Raw genomic sequence first — 25,115 nt, forward strand, 5'->3', positions numbered from 1 at the left:
TATTTATTAATATTTCTGAAACTATCGAAATATATTTACTGATATCTAAGCATTATGTAAAGTAATCTGAAAGAAAGCCAAAAATGCAATAATATACAGGATGTTCCATTTAGAAAAAAATCAATCCGATACACTCACACAGAGACATTATTCTTTCAACTATAATTCTCTTGGCTTCGATTTCAGGAAGTGCATTTTCGACTTCCTTTTGTAATGGAACCTGGGGACACCTTGTGGCATCAGTTGACTGATCGGATCTTGGGGAAACAAAAAACAAAACCTTCACTAAATCTGAAGATTTGGATGAAAGAAATTGATACAAAGCTAAGGGGTTCAGTTCTATAGAGTCTTCATTAAGAACAAATATTTTAGACTAAAAATTGAGGTTTATGATGTCCAGGATGTCGGATACTTGGAGGTTCTTGTTGGTGACAAATAACTGAGCTAATGAGGCTAGGGTCTGGTTGGGTTCAGTTAATCTGATCACAATCAATAAAATGTATGCAATTCAATAAAACAGAATAATTCACATCTATATCATAATTTATTTTTCAAATTGATTTACAAATAAATAATCCACACATAGTACCAAGTCCAGTTACTTCTACTAGTATATTACAATATTTGCTTTAATTAAGAAGTAGAAAGAATCACATCGATCACACTTTCGATTGCCGACAAAACAGTATCCTCTAAAAATGAATCAATTATGCTTTCGATGTAAGATATGAGCCAACCAGCCAATGCCTTTAGTATACTATTGAGTGTAGATACCAAAAAGGATCCAATAACATCTGATAATGCCAACAGTATATTGATTAAAGCCGTATCTCTCTTAACAACATGAACGCTCTTTTCTAAATCATACAGTTCTATTTCCCGACCTTCTACTTCCATCAAGTCCCTGCGTTTCCTGCTTATCGTGATATTAGTGCAGTAATCTGTAGCCAATTCGCTTAGAGTTGAAGAAACGTAGCTGCTGACGTTACTTAGAATAGACTGTGCCTCATCAACTAAATCGTCGATAAAGGTAATGTTTGTATCTTCCAAAGAGCTGAGGATCGATGAAATACTGTCTATAATATTTTCTATTTCATCAACGAGGAAATCAACTACAGTTTCGCAAAGGGCGTTTTGAATGCTTGAAATGATTGCGCTGTAGATCTCATCGATGATTGAATCTCTGGTTAGAAGGCTGCGATCTTGAACGGGATACAGAGATGTTATTCTTTCAACTGGAATTCTCTTGGCTTCGATTTCAGGAAGTGCATCTTCGACTGCCTTTTGTAAGGGAACCTGGAGGACACCTTGTGCCATCAGTTGCCTGATTGGATCCTGGGGAAACAAAACCTTCACCAAATCTGAAGATTTGGATGAAAGAAATTGATTCAAAGCTAAGGGGTTCAGTTCTATGTAGTCTCCATTAAGAACAAACATTCTAGACTGAAAATTGAGGTTTATGATGTCCAGGATGTCGGAAACTTGAGGGTTTTCATTGGTGGCGAATAATTGAGCAAGCGAAGCTAGGGTTTGTTTCGGTTCAGCTATGAGTTGTTTCAGGATCAGCTCGGCGAGGTCGGTGTTCTTGGGTTGAATCGACGACAGACTGATTTCTTTGGTTAATGGAGTGGCACATGATTGGTTAAGTATACCCAAAAAGGCCTAAAAGAAACGGAAATAAAATTAATTTCTTCTCTATTGTTTTTTTATTATTTCTTGCTTTATTTTTTATTTTTGTACAGATCTGTTAATATTAATTTAATTTTTGTTCTTCCTCATATTGAGTTCAGTTAAAAATTATTCGTATGATGTTGACAAAATATTCAAACTGACCAAGTGATCTCAAATATTTATAATTTAAATACTATACAGGGTTGTTCACCACATACGACACGGAGTATTGTAGCTAAACGATTAGATTTTTACAAATTGTAAGTTATGAGTTCGTTGAAGGTCTATTAGAGCTACAATTTAAAAATATTTTTACAAGATACAGAGTGTCCCAAATAAGTAAAAAATATTATAGTTGTATTTTTTTAAATGGAACACCCTCTAAAAATTTTAAGGCTTTATTTCTCCCAGGGTATCAAAGTTTTTAATACTAAATATTTACTGAAGATTATTTATTGATCAGATATTGTGTTGCAATAATAAAAATTTTACTACCTTATACAGAGTGTCCAAAAATTTATATTAAATAATTACTAGCTTTAAACGGCAATAACTTGTTTAATTTAAATGGAACACCTTATATATTTTACGTGAATCAGATGCACAATGTAATTGTCTATCAAATTGTATTATACCATTTTTTACCCATCTCAAAGTTTTCGTAGAAAATGCATTTTCTTATAATTTAGACCTCATTTATCACTATACCCATGGAATATTGACATTTCAGATTTTTTTATAGCACCATAATATGTACAAATTGTACAGGTGGTAAATATTGCAAGCCCATTGGCATACAAAAAAAACTATTTAAATCTTTGTAAAAGTGTGTACCAATTAAATATACCACCATTATTTCCTACCAAAAATACCAAAAATTAGTTAATTACATACTTTTAAATTGTTTTAATTGATAAAATATTCTAAATAAATGTGGATTTGGCTCAGAAATCAATATAATAATAAGATATAAAAATGAATGTCTCTGTTTTTATAAATAAGCATTCGTCAATAAATGAAATAAAATTTATAAGGTGTTACTTTTTACCACACTGTCTAATACACACACAAAATTTAGTTTTTTAGTATTTGGAGCAATTATTACTAAAACGTAAACAGTCAATTAATATAGTTTGAATACTGGCATCATATTAATTGGTCCTCTTTAACAAAAAATATTTAAACAGTTTTTTTTTATTTTTTAATTAAATAAGCGAACTATATCAACAATATTAGTATCTGTACCCTTTGAAAATTTGTTACATTTTTAAAAATAAGCTAAAATGTCAATGTTCCATGGGTATAGTGATAAATGAGGTCTAAATTATAAGAAAATGCATTTTCTATGAAAACTTGAAGAGATGGGTAAAAAATGGAACAATAGAATTTGATAGACAATTACATTCTGCATCTGATTCACGTAAAATATATAGGGTGTTCCGTTTAAATTAAACAAATTATTGCCGTTTAAAGCTAGTAATTACTTAATATAAATTTTTGGACACTCTGTATAAGGTAGTAAAATTTTTATTATTGCAACACAATATCTGATCAATAAATAATCTTCAGTAAATATTTAGTATTAAAAACTTTGATACCCTTGGAGAAATAAAGCCTTAAATTTTTTACTGCAATTTTATAAAATTGAAAATATTTCAAAAACCGTAAGGTTTAAGTGTGATAAACCTTAATCAAATTTACCTTTATTTCAATCGTAGAATCCAAAAATAGAATAATATACAGGGTGTTCCATTTAAAAAATACAACTATATTTTTTACTTATTTGGGACACTCTGTATCTTGTAAAAATATTTTTAAATTGTAGCTCTAATAGACCTAAAACGAACCCAAAACTTACAATTTGTAAAAATCTAATCGTTTAGCTACAATACTCCGTGTCGTATGTGGTGAACAACCCTGTATTTATAATTAAATATTAATAAGGTATATAAAACATTCACCGATTCTAACTATCTTCCTAAGCTTTAAAACTATTCATTTGAAAATTTTAGGTGAGAGGTCCAGTTGGTTGTCCTCGAATTTTCATATACTTTAGCAAATTTAAAAATTAAATAGAAAAAAATCCCTAATCCATTAAAAAGCCTCAGCCTTATAATCTTGTTTTTTTTAAATAAAGACTGCAAATTCCGGGAGTGACTCTTTGTGAACCATCATGTGTAATATGTACCTGTATACAGGATGAGTCTTAAATAAGTAAATATTTTTAGGTGTAGTTGGTTAGGGTCTTTAAAAAAAAAATTAAAATTTCGAATTTTTTGAAACAAATATTGGAAACTTTTTAGTTTTTAGTTAACAAACATAATTTCTCAATAATATGAAAACATAGGTTGTAGATTAAATTTAAAGAAAGAAAACCCACAAAAGAGTGGTTCTCAAAAATGAAGCAATTTTTTTTTCAAATTTTCAAAGTAGAATAACTCGTTTATTTTGAACTTATTTGAAAAACAGTAAAGAAATATTATGTTTCTTCTTTTGAGATCTACCAGCCCTGAAAATATATTTTGCACTAAATAAGTGACTCACTCTGAATAAGACTCACCCTGTATGTTATTGCTTTATGTATTTGTATTAATATTGTGTTGTAATTGAATTTTGTAATCTGTTAAAAAATAAAGCAAATTATTATTATTATTATTATTCCCAAACAAAAAACCAAGAAAGCGCTATTACGTTTTCCCATGTTTGATATTTAATTAGATTATTATAGGGCTATATCGTCCCATTGCTGCCAAAAGTCACTAACTTACTTTTTATTACTTCCGAGAAAAATGCGTCTAAAGATGAATTGCATTGCATAAAGATGTTATAGTTAGTAACTATTCGGTATTAAAAAAAAACATAAATAGACAGAAATCGTATCTAATGACTTTTACAATCGATTCTCCGCTTCAAAACATAGTTAGTGATTGAATTTGGTTGTTCGGAAAAATATTAGTTAGTGACTTTTGGCAGCAATAGGACGATATGTATTTTATGGTTGTTAGGTTTTTGTTAAGGCCTAGGTATAATGTTTTTTTTTTTATTTTAACTAAACGTCTTTTATTTCACAACACTACAAGATAAGAAAATCAAAAATCACTTAAAAACTGTTAAAAATATACAACATTGTTCTGGTTAATCAACTCATTGTATAAAAAGAACAATATCAAATAAATGCAAATTCAATTAAGTATCTTCCTATGGATATAGAGTGTATAAGAATAAACATTTTATATTATCTCGCATTGTTAGAAATCTTAAATCTGTAAAAGCATGAATAATACAGTATGATCGAAAGAAAAAGGCGCCAAAGACGGCGGGGTATGACAATCAATGGTAATTTTGACGAGATCGATCTCTAGACGTGATTTACTAAAAGCTGACATAAAATTGATGAAAGAAAGATTAAAAAAGGATAGTACACGTTTCCAGACACACAAATCTTTTTTTTTTTTGAAAAATCGCTTTTTATTCCAAATCTGAGCCAGATAGGTATAAGAAACCCTAATATAGTTTGAAAGAGCATTTAAATCTGCTTGGACTTATTTGAAAAAAATACATAGTTGATTACATACAAGCGATTGAAATAACGAAGTTTTTAAAATATTATAATAAATATTTAAAATAGACCAGCAATTTTTGATACCTCTGTATACATTTAAGGAGGCAATCAAATTTTATAGTAAAGTTTAATTCTCTGGCTTGAAAATCAGCACCAGAATTAATTCTGAAAAGTAATGTACAAGGTGTTGACAAACCTTTTTATTATAGCATGCATATTTAAACATCTTTAAATATCTAAAAAACTAAAGCTTTTAGACATATTAAACCCTTATAATAAATGCCTTATTTTATGTCCAAGAATCCAAGAATGAAATAAAATACCGGGTGTTCCATAAGAAAAAATATAACTTTGGTATGGATCTTAGTTCTGACTCTGACACACCCTGTACATTTGAAAATAATTTTAAATGATGCACATTACCTTCCCACATATACCCATAAAATAGTTTGTTACTACATCTTTCCGTTTTTGTATAATCAACCGAGACGAATGAGGTGTGCCACCCTGTATAATCTATTTCCAAAAAATTATTTTTTCTTGAATTTTAAACTTTTTAAATTTTACTCAATATAAAAAATAAACAACAAGCACACAAGCCAGGTAAATAAAGTCTAGGGCTTAACTTTGCCAAATTTATCATCGATTGTTATTCCCTAACCCTCTTTGACGCCGTTTTTTCGATCGCATGGTACAATGTCAATGAAAAACAATAATAAAAAGTAAAACCGCACATTATTAACAAGCCTCAAAAATTAGTTACAACCACAATTATACTTCCAAATCTAAAATAACAAATTATTACTTTCTTATGAAACCCTTATTAAGAAATATTAAAATACAGAAAACAACAGTGACTGATTAAAGTTTGTTTGCAAAATTAGGTTCTCTGGTTGAAGTACACTATTAGTATTTTTTAATTTATTAAAATAGCAAAATAAAAACACTAACATGGTTAGCGAAACGCGCGTCCAGTGTAAAAGTAAAAGTGTTTTGGTGTATTGTGGTGATTTAGTGTTTTTATTTTGCTGTGTAACACCAAAGGTTCCAACCCTCAACTGTAATTATTAAAATAGTCTAATAGTTTCATAAAAAAACGATTTTTCAATAAATGACCACTTGGATTTAAAGCTTTATAAAAAACAATATACAAATAATTATAAATTTAAGAAATTATTTTACATCTCATGCTTCTTATAGCTTGTAATTTCCTCTAGTTACAATATAAATATACTTACCACCGTGAAAAACAAGAATTTTCCCAACATTTTCCCAGGAACCAGTCTCTTCTTTCCAGCTGCCGAGAAAGACTTTGTTTTAAGAAGTACTGATACAGAACTTATCATTAACACTTTTACGTCGCGATTATATACAAGCTCTGTTTGCTTTTCGTACGAAAATCAAAAATAATCCGCATTTTGACAGTACAATGCCGAGATTAGGAAGGCATCTACAAAAATTTGCAAATCTTATTTTTTGACATGGCCACACAAAAGAATGAAATTCTAATATAATTTTAAAATATTGCGAAATTACTATCCAAAAATTGGATGATTAATTGTTGTTTGACAATTTTCTTTGGTTTGTTTGCTTCTTTTATCAGGACAGTTTACATCTAGTTGATTCTTTATAATAGTTAACCATCATGTATTTACAAAAACTGTAGTGGTATAATTATGTTTTATTAGAAGATTCAATGTTTCAACAAAATTAAAGAAAATGTAGATAAAAAATGTCTTCGAGATCAACAAGATATAATCTATATGTGTTCAATAAAGAATTTAGTAATCAAAACTCAAATACTTTGCGAGTTTGAACAAAATATAAGGTTATAACAAGAACAAACTGGGAATATTCAGTAGTATTCTAGAGTCCAAACCAGAATTGGATTGGAAAAATAGTCCAAGATTTGGCGAAGGTATGTGTAAAAATTTTCAAATTATTCTTTCTTGTAAAATAACAATAATTCACCACAATACACCAAAATACTTTACTCTTACACTGAACGCGCGCTTCGCTAACTATGTTAGCATCATTAGTAGATGATTGAGTGAAAAAGTAAAGTGTTTTCGTGTATTGTGTTGAATTAGTGTTTTATTTTGTTGTTGTAATACCAAAAGTTCCAACTCTCAACTGTAATATTCTTTTTTGGTTACTAAAAATATATTCTGTGTATTATTATGATTACAGTTGAGGATTGGAACCTTCGTTATGACAATAATCCGCCTTTGTAGTAATCAACGCGCGTTTCGCTAACTGTTAGTATCATCATTAGATGATAAAAAATTAAAACTCAAACGCAAAGTTTTTAATTATCTGCTGATGATGCTAACATGGTTAGCGAAATGTGCGTCCAGTGCAAAAATAAAATGTTTTGGTGTATTGTGGTAAATTAGTCTTTTACTTTGCTGTATTATTTGATCTCACAATATATTTTTAATATAAAAATTACTCAGTATTTTTAATTGTAATGATATATACCCCTATTAATAAAAACATTAAAAAATATAAATAGAAAAGAGAATTAATATAAATAACCTTAGTATTAAACAAACAATTTAATAAAAAAAAATAAAAAAATAGTAAAAATACAGATTTCAATTACTTGCATTTTTTAAAAATACTAACTATTCTCTATTTAAACTAAACTAAAATTTTGTTAACTAGTATCAAAAATTTATGACGTAGCCGAAAGACATTATTAAATCTGCGACATAACCTTCTCAGGTGAGAAAGAAACAATAACCTCTTTAGTTCGTAGTAATAAATTAATCTACTGTTATTCCAACAATTTGACAAAGTTTAAAATATAAAAGTAATTTAAGTCAATGAACGCCCCTTGGTCACGGTTAATAATTAACTTTTCGATTTACAATAAAAAAATAAAAACAAATACATAATTCGAAGTAAATATATGTTTTACTTACTTCTAATATCAAGTTTTCTATAAAAATACGACACTAATTGTTATTAAAGAAGTTCTTCATTATCCAGCAATAATCTAAATCACTTATTACATTTGAAATAAAGGAAATAAATAACAAAAAATTGTCTTTAATAGAACAGAAAACCACTCAGAACCACACAATTTTCATTTCCAAGAATTATCAACTTTAAAGTGATACAATGGGTCTGCCAATAATTATTAAAGATCTAAGTTGGTAGGTTGATGTACCTTGACAAGCAAATAACGATATAGAACCAAAACTTTCAAAAATTCGCCTGTCTGTATACTGTAATAATTTTTCTAAATTGCTTCTGATAGACTGACAATCTCTTGTGACAAAAATTTTATATTAAGATTCGAAATTCGAAAAACTTGCTTCAATTCGCCTCTTTCCAACATTTTCTAGCTTTTTGTAGATGTCTTAAGCCGAAGACACGCTATAGCTCAAAGACTGTGGCCAGTGCTAGAAAGCAAACAGACAAAACAACTACTAGAGCACAAAAAGAACGCATAATTATAGGTTTCATCACTGGAAACTGTCCCACAGAGGGTAAACCTCGTGGAATGGAAGATTTCCAACGATGCGACGACTACTGCAGAGAATGCGGAGAGGAAGTAGAAACCATAAAGCACCTGCTGTGGTTAGAAACCATAAAATACCAACGCTTTAAAACTTTAGGGCATGGTTTTTTGGAGGGACTAGAGGAAGCAGCAGAAGCCAACATCAGCGACATCGAGAACTTTGCAAAAAGCTGGAAGTGCTTTAACAGAAAGAAATAATGAGAGGAAGATTTGGTACAATAATACAATGGTATCGCAATGAGCCCAAGGCCTCCAAGTAGATGATCAAACATGATCCTAATCCCCAGCAACCTAATCCAAACCTAAAACAGACCTGACGAATGCTACCCTTCGTTTGCATTCGTGAAGAAATCTTTCTCAGGTGTAGACTTGCATTCGCAGGGAATGTACAGGGTGGTCGAAATTGGTCTGTTTTAACAGGGAAAACCTATTTCCTGACTAGATAGAGCAAAACCGACATAGATGTCATGAGCTCGATTTCTGAGAAATGTTTAATGGAGTAAACCACCTGTTGATATTTTCACTGCCAACTGAGATACGGGGTCTTTTTGAATTTTTTACCATTTTGAAAATTGCCCATAACTTTTTTATTTTGCGGAATAATAAAATTCTGTAAAAACGTTATCAAGGCACTTTTTTAGGCACAATCCAGTGGCGTAGTCAGTTTTTTTCTATGCTTGCTTTTTTTGTCAGAAATAAGAAAAAATATAATTTTTTAAATGGAAATCATAGTTGAGTATGAACTTAAAAAAAAATGCTGGCGTTTAACCCTTTCCAACGATATAAATTTATGTGTATTTATTTCTAAAAATGAAAGAAATATTACGTTTTTTATCTTTGTATCGAAGCGGGCCTTGATTTTGTGTTGACCATATTGACCTTGATTTTGTGTTGCCTAATTATTTTTTATCACAATTTAATATTCAATATTATTATTTATCCGAATAATTAAAGACTTTTGAAAAAGTAAATCAACATTCTATATTAGTATTACCAATTACAATTAAAAAGCCAGGGTTACAACTGCACTATTAAATGGAGAATTTAGAGGGAATTGGATTGGAACAAGGGATCCCATATCTTGACCTGCTAGGTCCTGTGATATAACTCCTTTCTACTTTTTTATGGGGGAAATTAAAAGGCCTTATATTTAAGTAATATTTAAGGCCTTATAAGGGAAGAACCATTGAGACGAGAGAAGAATTACAGAAGGCTACTAGGCAAGCTTTTGGACTTATTACACCAGTTCGCTTAATAAATTGTTGTAACTCAAAAAGCGCAAAAGATGTTTATTGTGTATTCCACAAGGGGGTGCTCAGTTTGAACATCTTTGATGGCGGTATCGATTTAAATTGTAATTACTAATACTAGTATAGAATGTTAATTTACCTTTTCAAAAGTTTTTAATTATGCAGATAAATAATAATATAGAATATTAAATTGTGATAAAAAATAATTAGGCAAATAGATCAACACAAAATCAAGGCCCGCTTCGATACAAAGATAAAAAACGTAATATTTCTCTCATTTTTAGAAATAAATACACATAAATTTATATCGTTGGAAAGTGTTAAACGCTAGCATTTTTTTAAGTTCATAGCCAACTATGATTTCCATTTAAAAAATTATATTTTTTCTTATTTCTGACAAAAAGAGCAAGCATAGAAAAAAACTGACAACGCCACTGGATTGTGCTTAAAAAAGTGCCTTAATAACGTTTTTACAGAATTTTATTATTCCGCAAAATAAAAAAGTTATGGGCAATTTTCAGAATGCTAAAAAAATCAAAAAGACCCCGTATCTCAGTTGGCAGTGAAAATATCAACAGGCGGTTTACGCCATTAAACGTTTCTCAGAAATTGAGCCCATGACATCTATGTCGGTTTTGCTCTATCTAGTCAGGAAATAGGTTTTCTCTGTTACAACAGACCAATTTCGACCACCCTGTAGAAATGTGTGTTTGATACGTCGGAGACGTGTATCAAATTTCATAAAGATATCTATAATAACATCAGAGGTATTAAAGTAAAAACTTTTTGTAAAAAAATTTACAACCCTGTATCTGAAAAGTTAAGATGTAAGTTTTCTTAGAAGAGATCTAAAAATCACCCCCTTAAATATGAGCATGTCATTAAACACCCATTAATACACCCTGTATACTCCTACAACAATGACACCACTGTGTTTGATTAGTTTTAAGTTGTCAGACATCTTTATCCAGTTAACTTCCTTCCATATTTCAGAAGAAAAAAATAGTTCTATCATTCCATTACTATTATTAGAAAACGAGTCTATCCTATAATTCAAAAGATTCTATCATTCAAATTAAATTCCGAGTGTAGATTGACACATGAATGAAAAAAAATGAATGGACATTGTTTAGAAAGCTCACGAGACACGAAACACTCACGCGACCAAAGCACGGTCTCATTTTTTGGCGGGATTAGTCGAAAAAATCACGTAATTCAATGTCATCGTTACACAATACAAAAATTCAGCTTCGTAATATCATCAACCGTCAAAAATACCGAGAAAAGCTTAAGCTTTTCGCAAATAATTACAAAGTTATCTTTTTGTAAGAAAAAAATGTTTCATTTGGTGTTTAGAGTGAGCTTAATGTCGCACAACTATAAATAATAGCCAGTTATAATAATTAATAGGTGGATTCCTCACGTTTTCGTGACAGACGTTATCAAAATGAATGGAATACCTACAAAATATGTAGAAGTGGTATTAGAATTGTTTTGATATTTAAAATACTGTATTTTACGACAGGTTAGAACTATCAACTAAATAATAAGCATTGAAGTAATTAAATTGGTTTCAAACCTTTTTAAAACTAATTGTTTAAGTTTTCATTATTTATTCAAATCTTCCCATTCAATTTCGAATATCTTTTTACAATGTACAGTCTATCATCGACTGCTTGATAATTGAAATTCAAAAACCTAGTGACCCTGTTCAACAGGCGCTGACTTGGTCCGAGTATAAAAAGTGTAACACTATAAAGTATTTGATATCATGTACCCCCCTCCTGATAGTTTCATAAACTTTATATCTTGTGGGTATGGAGGACGCGCAAGCGATGTTGCAATTTTTGAAGATTATGGATATTTAAAAGTTCTTCCAGAAAATTGCGTTATTATGGCAGACCGAGGTTTTAAACGAATTGAAACATCCCTAAGGAAAAAAAATGTACATTGATCAGACCTCCAAGTATTGTAAGTAATGTAAAAATGACCAAGGATGACGTTCTGTTTACAAAACGAATTGCAAGTGTGCGAATACATATTGAACGTATAATAAATCGCTTGCGACATTTTAAAATGTTAGGACCCCACTCTACTATTTCTTCAGCTATGGTTCAAAAACTAGATAACATAGTTAGTATTTTCTGTGCCATAATAAACTTACAAAAACCCATTATAATACAATAGTACATTAAGATTATACTATGTCTGTTTCTAAATAAAACAATGGTTTCCTAAACGATATTTTATTAAGATCTTAAATGTTTATTCAGTAAAAACTGCATACAGTAATTTAAAAATGTTGGTTTTCCAAAAGTGTATGGCAGAGTCAATAAGACCTTTTGTAAAATCCTCATCATATTTAACGTTGATAACAGTAATTTCCTTGCCTTTGTAGTTTCAAAATTGGGGTGTGCTACGCAAAATAATCCTTTTTCTTGCAGATTTATTTACGTACAACATTCAAATAGTGTCAATATGCATAGTGTTTGGTGCTAACTCATGTGATTTTTATTTTGCTGGTTCGAGCGTGTTGTTTACTACAGTAATAAGCTACGTGTTATCAGAGCTGCAACAAGTCATTTCCAAAATCAAAATGATTTTAATCTTTAGTCACTTTCAACAGAGTTTATATAATTTAAATCTAAAGACTTTGGCATCAATCATTTTCTTTCAAGTCAAGGCATTTTCGCAAAGACTTAAATAAACATAATGTAATTTAAGTCGTTTTTATGACTTAAGTCTGTATATTGGATTTAAAAGATGATGATCTGCGAGTTAAGTCGGCAAAATGACTTAAATCAAAATAATTACCGTCAAGTCAAAACAGCCAAAATTAAAGTACCTATTTTTAGCCAACCATACCAACAGGTATGGTAGGCTATTAAGATCGACAAAAAAAAGTTTTTTAATTTCACTCAAAATGAGTTATTTGGGTCATAAATGACTTAAATACAAAATATTTTCATGGTGTCTGTCTGTCTGTTTGTCTGTAACACGATAACTCAAAAACAGCTAAACCGATTTTAACCAAATTTGGCACAAAAATACTGTGGCACCCGAGAATCTGGCTATTAGTTACTGGTATGCGGAAATGTGTTGGTACACGGACGGATCCAAAAACGAAAAAGGATCTGGCGCAGGAATTTACTGCAGCAGTCCAAAGACTGAGATCTACTACAGTCTTGGAAAACACACCACGATCTTCCAAGCTGAGCTATATGCTATTGAAACCTGTGTGCAACTGCTGGTAGAACAGCAATACACCGGGAAAACAATATGCATATTCTCGGATAGTCAAGCTGCGCTGAAAGCACTTGAGGCAACGAAAAGCACGTCTATGACGATTCTTCATTGTAAGAAACTACTCAATATACTGGGAGATAGGAACAAAGTGTCGCTAATATGGATACCGGGACATGTCGGCCTGAGGGGGAAATGAACGTGCTGATTCCCTCGCCTAAATTGGTGCAGGCTCGCCATTCGTGGGCCCAGAACCGACACTTAGCGTTCCTAAAAATCTCGCAAGAGACAGGCTCTGTGAATGGGTTAGGAGTGAGACGTTCCGAGACTGGAATGACAGTCCCGGAATGGAACATGTCAAGAAAATCCTAGCAGGGCCATCCAAACATAGAACAGGAAAGGCCGGTAGGAATGGAACGCGTGTGCTCACTGCAGTGTACACGGGCCACTGCCGGCTGAGATCTCACCTACAGAGGACGGGACTGGTGGAAGACGCCGAATGCCGACTCTGTATGGAAGATGATGAAACAATGAAGCACGTTATGTGTACCTGCCCCGCTGGAAGCAGGACCAGGTTTGAGATGTTTGGCAAACCCATGCTAGACCTATCAGACCTAGGAGACATATCGCCCTCAGACATAACGGCTTATATTAAGAGGCTGGGTCTTGACGATGAACTTTGACGCTTTTGTAAATTAGAGCTTGTAGAAACTGAGCCACAATAGGCCCTCGCGGCCTCAGTGGAGTAGGCCCTCGCGGCCTCAGTTGACCACTCTTAGTCAAATACAATACAATACAATTAGTTTCTGGTGGGGGTGGGGGGTTGGTAAGGGGGTATGGGAGGGGGTTAAAAATTTAAAAAAAATCGTAACCCCAAAATTACAGTAGCTAGCGAAACGCGGTTTTCAATTTAAGATGAGGAATAATATTTGCAACAAAATTTGTAATAACATCAAAATCAGTCAAAGTCGCAGTTTTTCAGATAATTGATTATTAACATATTTTAGTATGGGCGGCTATATGTGCCTCCCGCCGCCAATTTTTTAATTATAATATACATTTTCTTGTATTACCGATTGCCGATTTCATATTAACTAAAGAGAAATTGGAACAACTTTCGTTGCACGTCATCAATGACACCATGCGTCGTCTTATGGAGTTTGCTGGTGGTCGTATTATGAAGTGCAACGAAAGTTATTTTAATTTCTCTACATATGAGACTAAAACCACATAAATTAAAACGGCGAATTTTCAGAATAACTAGAAATATAAAATATGTTCCTTATAAAATTTAACCGATTTTGTAGTACCTTATAATATGTGTACATTACAGTTTAGATATCATGGAATACATGTCCATTAAAAAGTGATGATATGTTTTGATCACTATGCAATATGTCGATGGCATAAGCTAAGGGCTGGAGGATTTTAAGGTACTGTTCAATGTATTCGAGATCAATTATTTATTTCGTTCGTCTCTCAGGCTACGTAACGGAGTCGGAGTTTCACTTGATTCATGTGAAAGACAACAGACTCACGTACTACACACGCGTAACACGACAAATAATCCAAACAGGTTCCGAAAAACTGACTTTTTTTTGCTAGTGGTATTGAGTGTTGTTTTTTTATAAGCTGTCTAGCTGCCGTCAAACGGTTTAAAAAGAAAAAATGGGTTTTTTCTAAAAAGACTTAAATATTTTAAAAGATTTAATACCCCAGTCAAAATAAACAAAAAAAGGGGGTTAAATAACAATAATTCGCATGGAGCTCAAAATTGGTACAGGTCTTAAATACACTATTATAAATGATATCTGAAAAATTTCCACCCCTCCCACGTCTGCTAAAAAAATTATTCAAGGTCAAAAGTAAAAAATATTGCTTTTTTCTCCTAAACGGTAAGCGCTATCGTAAAAGTACCTTAAACAAATATTGTAGACCATTAAATTTTCTACAATCACCATCCTGAGATATGGCGATTTCAAAAGTTGAAAAACTCGTATTTTTCATAATATGCACACATTTCCGCACCACCTGTGAGGTAGTGCACTTTACGTTTTTTTAATGTGGTTTCCCCTGTAGGCCTAATCCACGATCTATTGTGGTTAAGGAATGGTGGTTCGTAAGAAAAAAGTATAAGAACCATTATTGTAGAAAATTTAATGGTCTACAACATTTTTTTAAGGTACTTTTGCGATAGCGCTTACCGTTTAGGAGAAAAAAGCAAAAAACATATTTTTGACTTTTGATCTTGAATATTTTTTTAGCAGACGTGGGAGGGGTAGGGATTTTCAGATATCATTTATAATAGTGTATTTAAGACCTGTAATAGTGTATTTAAGACTTGTTCCCAACCGTCCCGGTTTGGCCGGGATTAACGAGGAATCAGAAAGTTTGTCTCGGCGAAAGTTTTACCTTGGCCGGGACCTGGAAACTAAAAAAATGTGTACCTACTACACACATAATATATTTTATTTTCTAATATTTAATGTCTTGCTTCAATTATTTAAAAGCTTAAAAATAATTGTCCCAGAATCGCCGATGCTCAAGTTGGGAACCCTACCTGCACAGAATATCTAGCTACGCAACAGAAAAATACTCGAAATGAAAGAGCTAAAATTGCACAACTAGAATACTAGATGGCGCGACAATATCATAATCAGAATATAATTAGAAAATTTGAACTTTCGGTTTTGGATCGACGGATCGTCGACGGCCTTGTAGCTCGGCTAAATATGCACAGTTGCCAGATTCAAAAAGACTTGAATTGACATCCCATTCTTTTTATTGTGTATAAAGCAGTATGTGTTTCTTTCTATTCTTCTTTTCTTGTCAGATACACTTATATGTATAAATTATTCCTTTGGCTATTAAAATAGTTTTAAGTATATTATTACAAAACATATACATTTTTAATATACACTACCTTATAATGTTAACTAAGAAAATACCTTTAATTACCTTTAAAATTAATAATACACAGGGCGATTGATAGTGATATTTATTAATGCTGGAACGTTAGTAATGAAATATAAGTTTAATAATAATGGAAATAATTTATTAAAATGCAGTACAAAAAATGTTAACTGACTAAAAAATACTATAATAACAAATTTCTTCCGTTTGCCACGTGATTTATATAGACCTAGGTAGATTTTAAAAAGTGACACAGGTACAATTAATAATATATTAGTTCGGCATAAAAGTTGCTGTCACGACATCGAACAATAAATTAAAAATCGTAAAATAAATTAAAATTATTAATTAAACAAATCTTTATAAAGAAACGCAAGTACACCAAATTTGGGCCCAATCGAACTCCAGGAGATGATATCATAATAGTGTACTATATTATGGTACCACTCGATATGCTTAAAGGTACCATAATATTGCAATGTCACCGAAGATCCGTAGTATACCAAATTTAAGAACAATCGAACGCCAGGAAATGGTATCGTAATATGGTACTATATTAAGGTACCACTTTATATGCATAGTACCATCATATTACATCAATGTCACCGAAAATACGTAGTATCCGAAGTTTAAGCCCAATCGAACGCCATGTAGAGTGTTCTAAAACACCCTAATCTACATCAATATTTTCAACATGAGGAAACATTTGATCAATACCTTCAATGAGAAAAGAAACATAATAGCTTAACCAAAAACCGAATGAATGATTATATGCCCCATAAGCTTCTGTAACAGACTGAATAACAGGATTATCCTGAATAGAGAATGCTTTTCAAATCAATTTAGTGGTCAAAAAATTACGTCTAATATTAAGGGAAAGTTCTGCCGATTCTGATAGAATGATATTACTTGGACAGTTTTCTAATCGATTTTTCCCATCACTATTGAGTATATTCCTCTCATTCAATGTGAATTTTCGTTTGTCCAATAACGTCAGTTTTGTGGATTTATCTTGCCATCCAACGTGAAAGTTGAATTGTCAGAAAAAATATGTTCTTTGGATTCAGAGTAATATTGTGAAGTAAACGCATTATTTGCTCAGAAAACTGTAATCTCCTATCGCGATCATCTTCAGTTCATTCCTGTACAGTCCACCAGAAAATGTGAGTATCCATAATACTGAATATTAACTGATTTTATTTTCTATTGCAATTTGTGGGGCCTGATGGTCGTCTGGTTATTAGGATTTTCTTGAACGTTCAATACAGTATTGAGTCTAACATTTTCGCATAATGCAGTTCTTGCTTATCAGCGTATTCTGTCTATTATGTGATAATGATTGAATAATATCTGAACATTTCCCTCTGTAAATGAATAACTTTATATTGGGTTCTGTGTCTCTGATTATTAGGAAATCGATTCGATGTAAGGATGGGAGGTAAGGATTTCTTTCCTTATTTTTCTATTTCACAATACTGAAATTATTATTGTAACAGTATCGCAAAATTCGACAAGAGTTGCTGCAATACTTCAAACGCTGCTGATCCCCAAAGACTAAGGTTTTGTTCATTTTATTTAAAATACATTTTCGCTATTGCCCAGTGCTGATTAATATCAGATGAGCCAACACACAGTAATTTATAATTTCAAACCACAACCATCGAGAAATTTGGATACGGTAAGGATCGGTTCCAGAAAAATATCGGCTAATAGGGGCTTCATAAAATAGTTTAAATGTCAAAAGATAACCGTTTTTAAATTTAAATATTCTTAGAAATGTTTAATTCTTACTTGTTAAATATTTAAGAATACATTATGGTGTTGTCACAAAAATGTATGTAAATTTCCGTAAACGCTCAACGAATAAATTAAAATTATAATCAATTGCAAATCCACAGCCACATAATTAGGTCTCTTTAGTTATGATAAGAATGTATCAACAATGCAAATTACGTGGATATGATGAAGCTTAAGTTTGCCTAACGAGTCAGTGAAGATTTCGGCAGACGCCATCCAAAAAATGACAGAAAATAACCAAATACTGCATTATTTTTTCTTTAATTTATCGAAAACGAAAAAGTTTCGTCGACATATAGATAATGCAATACAAAAACATATACGACTAAATAACGTGATTTTTTACAACTCTCATGTCACTCCTGACAGCATAAATAACAGAAAAAGAAAACATTAACTTATCTTTAATATTTATTTAACATTGGAATAGTTCGTATTTTGTGGAATTCGTCTTTATCCCTATTATAAACACGTTGATCATCGCTCTTCGTAAATCAGTTTCAATAAAGTTCTCACGTTAGCAAGTCAACGCAAAAATGGGGTTTAAAACACTTATGTTGGTAAGTTTTCCAAACTTTGTCCCAAATAACTCTTTTAATATACAAAGTACTTTGTTTATAGTTGGTCAAATCCAGGCTTTAATGTACACTATCGGGCAAAAGTAGAGAAACTTTAAAATTGTCTTTTTTGTTAACGCAGGGACTGAGGCCATTTTATGCATTGTTTAAATTAAAGATACTTAAATAGTTCTTATTTAAATAAAATAATCACATGTCTCACAAAAACTTAAGATTTTATTCAGTTAAATAAAAAACTATAGGGACAAAAATAGAGAAACTAAAAATTAATATAAAAATTACAAGTACATAGTTGTTGCTAACCTAATAAAATTAATAATGGGTAGAGTAACCGTGATTAGCTATAACTTCACGACATCGCTTTGGCATGGAGTCCAATACTTTTCTTATGGTATCTGATTCAATGGAATTCCAGGCCTCTTTCAAAATTCTTATCAAATCTTTCTTATTGCTAATGTGACTTCGTCTTACCCGGCGATCTAGTTCCTCCCACAGGTTTTCAATAGGGCTAAGGTCTGGACTTTGGGCAGGAAAGTCCATAACCCTAATTTGTTCAGACAAAAACCATTCTTATGAGACTTTCGATTGATGGATCATTATCTTGCTGAAATATCCAGGTTGAAGACAAATTATCATCAGCAAACGGAATCATCATTTTCTTTAAGATGACCAAATACATAAATCGATCCATTGTTCCTTCTATTACATGCCATAGCCCAAGAAGCATCCCTACACTATGCAAGATCCACCACCATGCTTTACAGTAGCCTTGGTATACTTTGGATCAAATATTTTCCCTTCTGGGCGATGTATCCACGATATGCCATCGGATCCAAATATATTGGATTTGCTTTCATCTAAAAACAGGACCTTTTTCCAGTCATTCGTCGAGTCCAGTCAGTGCAAATATTTTTTAAAAAGGTAAGTCGGGCCTTCTGATTTTTCTTACTGATGAGTGGTTTTTTGACTGCTCTTCTGCTAAATAATCCTGCTTCCCTTAGTCCTCTATGGATGGCCTTAGAGCTTATATTGACACCAGGGAGTTCACTCAAAATTTGATTTGCCGATTTATGCGGATTAGTTAAGGCGATTTTTTAATTATCATTTCAATTTTTCTCGTTGTTTTCCTTGGCCGACCTCTTTTTTAATAGTCTTTAAGGAATTGCGAGTGTTGAAATTGGAAATCGTTTTGGTAATGATAGACTTATGCAAATTAAACATTGTGCTTATGTACATTTGATGTTCACCATTGTAAATCAGAATATCAACAGTTTTCACCTTAAGCAAATAACTACTAAGTATGGTTAATTTTTATGTTGGTTTCTTTATCTATGTCCCTTCAAAAATATTTGTGTCCATATTATAAATAAACACCTAAGATATTTTTTTTTGGAATGTGGCGAAAAATGATGGTATTGCTAAAAGGAAATATTTAAAACAAACATTATTTAATATTGGAGGTTAATTCATCACAATACACCAACATACATTACTTTTTTAGTCAGGAACCGGATGTTTGTTTCGCTAACTATGTTAACATTAAAACAGAGATTTAGTCATCTGCTGATCATGCTAATACAGTTAGAAAAACGCACGTCCAGTGCAAAACTAAAGTGTTTTGGTGTATTGTGGTGAATTAGTATTTTATTTTGCTTCTAATATCAAAGGTTCCAACCCCAGCTGTAATAGAACTATTCAATATGGTTTAAATATATTTATTTTCCTTTTCTCCAGGCTGCAATTTTGAGCGTGAGCCTCACCTGCGTCTATGGAGACCTACAAAAAGACGTACCTGTAGCTGCCCTACTAAAAAGTCTACAAGCTGATGACCTGCAGAGGGGAATAGTATCAGATGTTCTTAGCTTATTAAATTCAACATTTTCTACGGTTACAACTGCAATTTCTACAGCCAGTACAGTTGTGCAACAAATTATAATCATCATTAATGTTATAACTACCGTGCTACAATTCATTAGCGGTATTGCGGGTATATTGCAATTTGCACCTATCATATTGGTGATTGCTGTAGTATTGGCAATAATCAACTTTATAATTAGTCTGTTGTCAAGTTGATTACCTAATATCGGGGAGAAAGCTCGACTAATGCTATAATTCAGAATAAACATTTACCTAAAATCATTTTGTTTCCTTTCGAATAAATATACCCCTTCTACGTTCCATGTCTTTCCTCTTGTATCAAATAGATTATCTGTTAAGCCGAGTCCAGACGTGTGTAATGTAACACGTAATGTAACGATAACTGTTTCGACGAAACTAAGACAGAGCTAGTTTTTAGTTAAAAAATATAATTTCTTGATAATATGGCAACATATGGTAATTGCAAAACAATTTCCGAGGCACGTGATAAACTTTGAGTGACAAGCGATGGCGATAGCGCTGCCAGATTGTGATGGATTTATGAGATGAGTTTTAATTTAAAAGTTAGAAACAATATATTTATTATATCATTTTTTAATAATTTACTTTTTATTTTTAATTTAATAACTAATATTTTAGTAATTAAATGATTTATTTGTTTTAGAGCTTATATAGGTAATATATTTCGACCCCAAAAACACGTCTATGAGGTCAAAATTTGGAATAATTTGATTTTTTTTAGTTTTTAGTTAAAAAAAATTCACAGTCCTTTACAAAGATGCAACTGCGGGGGCATTGAAAATGATGAATAAAAACGTAAAAATATGATTAGTGTTAATATGAGTGTATTACATACATATGTTTAAATAACGAATGTTATGGATGAATGTTAAATAACGAAGTTTATGACGGCTTTTTATGTCTTAATAATTATATATAGGGTGTTTTAGAACTCGAACCAAAGTCGAAATTTTGCAAAATCTCAAAAAAGAAAATCTCTCGAAAATAATAAATAGTAAAATGACATTTACCCTCTATGGATAGAACCCTACCTATGGTCCCATATAAACTGTATACTAAAATAAATAGCTTTGACATATAATTGTCGTTTTCTTGATATACTCCCCTGATTTTATTTTATTTTTCCAGAGCACTAATACTCTCTTTATGTTATTTTTTATTCCTAGAAGGATGATTTGAAGAAAAAATATTTCGTTCATATTATTGATGTCACTAAATAAACCCTTGTATAATATGTTATACTTCTAGATGTTATAGTAATGCATTTTCGTACAGCAAACTTTCATTCCCTATTCTACTCCCTAAGGGTACGAATTTCATAAATTCCTATGTCCAAATAATTAACTCATGTTTTTTAAATGATCCTTTGTGCAAATTTTTATATGTATAATCCAGAGGTCACGAAGGTTTATATAATTTTTTACTAACTTTACCCATTTGGTTGATGAATTTCAAAAATCTCTTCTTATTCTTCTTTCTGTAGAATTTCATTCTTCTAGTAAATGATTTTCATACAACAAATCGTTCGACATAATTTTACACTCTAAGAGGATGAATTTTCTAAAATCGCTTTGCATAACTAATTCACTAATCACTAATGTCCTGTAAACGAACCTTTGTGCTAATATTGATGTATCTAAAGCTAGTGGTATGAACTGACCCCTAAAATATCTAAAAACTTGATATATAATCTCTATAATCTAACTGACACACCATTGACAATGACAAATAATTGATTTCTGGAGGTATTTTGTGTAGGTGTTTTTCAGGTATGTTTTAATATTTATTCGTTTTACATAAAGAAATACCGATTAAACGATATAATCATACTTCATAACAAATCTAGACATATATACCTTTCATTTAAAAAAAAAATCATCAAGATTGTTGAGGCGGTTTCGGCGGGATGGATGTAACAAAAAAACCCTTTGAGCTTTTATATATGTATCCCACTTCGGTGTCACAAGCTGAATTTTTCAGGGAAGGAAGTACAAGTACGTGATATGGGGATCCTTATTCCAAAAGTAGTACAAAATTAGAACGGGAAAAAGGGCACTATCATTAAAAATCGATATATTAATACTACCGTATAGAAAAAACAAATACTTATTTTTTGATCCAGTACAAAATAAAGTCTTCGTAGGGAGTAATTTTTTATAATTATTTACAAAAAAAACATTTCCATTAGCGCTTATGACCGAAAAAAACTTTAAACATGAATAACTCATTTCAATCATGCGAAAATTTGGTTTAAAAATGGACTTTTTTAAATATAACTTTCATTTAACGAAAAACGAAGGCCTAAATGAAAAAAAGAAACAATTTATAAGTTTCGCTTATGTCTTGACAAGGTAACAAAGCAAACCCCATATTTTTTGCTTTTAAACTAATAAAGATATATCAATAAACAATTAGCGATGTCCGACTGCCGCCGCCGTGCCGAGATTTCCTATACGTATACGCGTGATGACGTCATGGTGTAGCAAATGTAGCATTTTAATTCGATTTGGGCTCCCTTATATAGGATAACAGAAACATTTTCAATGTTAACATAATTTCTTGATAATATGGCAACATAGGTAGTAGATTAAATTTACAAAAAAAATCCAGAAAAGATCCAGTGGTTCTTAAAATTAAAAAAAAATAATTATTTTTATACAAATTTTGAAAGTAAAATAACTCGATTATTTTGGACTCTTTTTTCAAATTCAAATTCAAATTTTTTTATTAGACCCCATTAAGTTTTACAGATTAATAATTATCCTTAATAAATTCTGCGTCTAAAGGGATCGCACCGCGATTAAAAAACCGATACAAAGACACAAAGTGTCAGAGTGGTGCGACCCCAAAAATAAAATAGAAATAAATTAAATTATAAAAATAAACAGAAATTAGATAAAAAAAGTGAAAATATAATTTTAGCAGGGATGAGCGGAGATAAGCAGAGAGGCATAACGAAACAGTGTAAAAACCGGAACAGCAACCAATGACGGGCATATCAGAAGAATAAGAACCTCACAAATCAGTCAAAGAAATTATAATTTTTACGAATTTAGAGTAAATGATTTTTAATTTGTTTTTTTATAATCTGTAAAGGATTAAAATTTAAAAGTTATTAGAAATATTATTCCACAAATGTGGCGCTATGAAACTGAAAGATTTTTGGAAGTTAGCTGTTCGGTGTTGAGGATTTTAAAATAATGCATTTGCCTAGTCGAATAATCATGGCCAACGTAGTGGAATAATGAGAACAAATAGGGAGGCTAAATTCGATAAAATAAATGTTATTAAATGAAATTGTCGTCTGTTAGTCATGGATAAAATAGATAAATTTTTAAGATGTGGCGTTATATGATCTCAAAAAGGAATGTTAAAAGAAAACCGTAGACACGAGTTTTGAAGTATTTGGATTTTTCTAGAGAATCTAGCGTTTATTCGCCGTAATTAAATAAAGATCAAATAAGTGTGTCACATAATTGATACTTAGTCTTTGATGGTATATATTTCTTAAGAGACGAAAAATTCTTCAAACGTATATAAGCAGCCTTCAATTTAGTAATTATATGTGCCTGAAAAGAAAGCTTCGCATCAAAATAGACTCCAAGATTTTTAGTCTCTGTAACAATGGGTATCCGCAACATTATCTATATGGATACTCATGTTACCAGCCGTATTTGTAATTTTGTTTATAGTACTACCAAATACTATAACACAATCGTCGCGTCGTTAAAATTTAACTGAAATTGTGCCAAATTATTAATATCTATTTTGCAATAAATTTGAGAATCATCTGCATATTGCTGCAATTTAGAAAACTGTACTTCCTTATCCATGTCAGCTACGTATAACGAAAATAAAAGTGGCCCCAGAATAGATCCCTGAGGAACCCCAGAAATCATAGGAATATAACTAGATTTTTGTTTTAAACTTCCCCGTTTCAAGACAACACAATGTGATCTATCTATTAAAAGGTTTTTTAACAATTCTAAAGAGCCGTCTGAAAATCCAAAATACTGTAATTTTGCTAGGAGCAACGAATGGTCTAGAGTATCAAATGCTTTACTACTACTGCCATTACTCGCTGACAAGTATTTGACATGCATCAAAAGACGGTTACGCAAGGCGTTTCCTGTCGTGAGGTTTTCTGTGACTGAAAAGCCCGATACGTGATGTTATCTCTCTTTCGCACTCCGGACATTCAAAAATCTCATTACTTTGGTGCCTCTTTACTGTTTGGTTGTCGCTGTTAACTGAATTTACAATTCTCCTCCATTGTGTTCTATTGTGCGCTGCTTCCTTCCACTGATGGCTGCATACTTATCCCCTTTAAGTTTTCATGAACAACATCCTTGTATCTTTTGAGTTGTTCACCCGGTTTCCTCTTACCCTCTACAAGTTCACCGTATAGAAGAGATTTCGGTAGGCGGTTTTCTTGCATCCTGCATACGTGGCCAGCCCATCTTAAGCGAGACTTAGTAATTATGACCTCAGCGCTCTCACAGCTTGTTTTTTTAAGGACTGATACGTTTGAGACATGGTGGTACCATTTGATTCTTAAAAGTTGTCTAAGGTGTCTCTGTTGCAACTTCTTTAATGCGCCCGTGTGCCGACGGTACGGCACACAGTGCTTCGAACATATGGCTCTAGAGGACAAAAATGCAAAACTTCTCTTT

General features: G+C 31.7%; 3 protein-coding genes across 3 annotated transcripts in view; 1 reads left to right on the top strand and 2 right to left on the bottom strand.

Annotated features, from left to right (window-relative positions):
* The window catches only part of LOC115885936 (pyruvate dehydrogenase [acetyl-transferring]-phosphatase 1, mitochondrial), a 175,094-nt gene that overhangs the window by 18,207 nt on the left and 131,772 nt on the right, over positions 1 to 25,115 (bottom strand). The gene's annotated exons all lie outside the window — the stretch shown is intronic.
* LOC115885938 lies at positions 526 to 6,603 on the bottom strand. Its single transcript, XM_030904970.1, has 2 exons — positions 6,472 to 6,603; positions 526 to 1,662 (listed from the first exon to the last, which is right to left on the bottom strand). The coding sequence occupies exons 1-2, from the start codon at positions 6,577 to 6,579 to the stop codon at positions 634 to 636; spliced, it is 1,137 nt and encodes a 378-aa protein (XP_030760830.1). The 5' UTR covers positions 6,580 to 6,603; the 3' UTR covers positions 526 to 633.
* On the top strand, positions 18,373 to 20,679 carry LOC115885942. Its single transcript, XM_030904977.1, has 2 exons — positions 18,373 to 18,525; positions 20,278 to 20,679. The coding sequence occupies exons 1-2, from the start codon at positions 18,502 to 18,504 to the stop codon at positions 20,614 to 20,616; spliced, it is 363 nt and encodes a 120-aa protein (XP_030760837.1). The 5' UTR covers positions 18,373 to 18,501; the 3' UTR covers positions 20,617 to 20,679.

Source organism: Sitophilus oryzae, unplaced genomic scaffold (genome assembly GCF_002938485.1).
Source record: "Sitophilus oryzae breed Bouriz unplaced genomic scaffold, Soryzae_2.0 scaffold_465_pilon_pilon, whole genome shotgun sequence".
Classification (NCBI taxonomy): domain Eukaryota; kingdom Metazoa; phylum Arthropoda; class Insecta; order Coleoptera; family Curculionidae; genus Sitophilus; species Sitophilus oryzae.

Excerpts from the sequence above, each read along its gene's own strand:
- LOC115885942 (XM_030904977.1), top strand. The coding sequence starts at position 18,502 with ATGGGGTTTAAAACACTTATGTTG. Across the intron at positions 18,526-20,277 it reads GGTTTAAAACACTTATGTTG|GCTGCAATTTTGAGCGTGAG; the intron begins GTAAGTTTTCCA and ends CCTTTTCTCCAG.
- LOC115885938 (XM_030904970.1), bottom strand. The coding sequence starts at position 6,579 with ATGATAAGTTCTGTATCAGTACTTCTTAAAACAAAGTCTTTCTCGGCA. Across the intron at positions 1,663-6,471 it reads AATTCTTGTTTTTCACGGTG|GCCTTTTTGGGTATACTTAA; the intron begins GTAAGTATATTT and ends CGTTTCTTTTAG.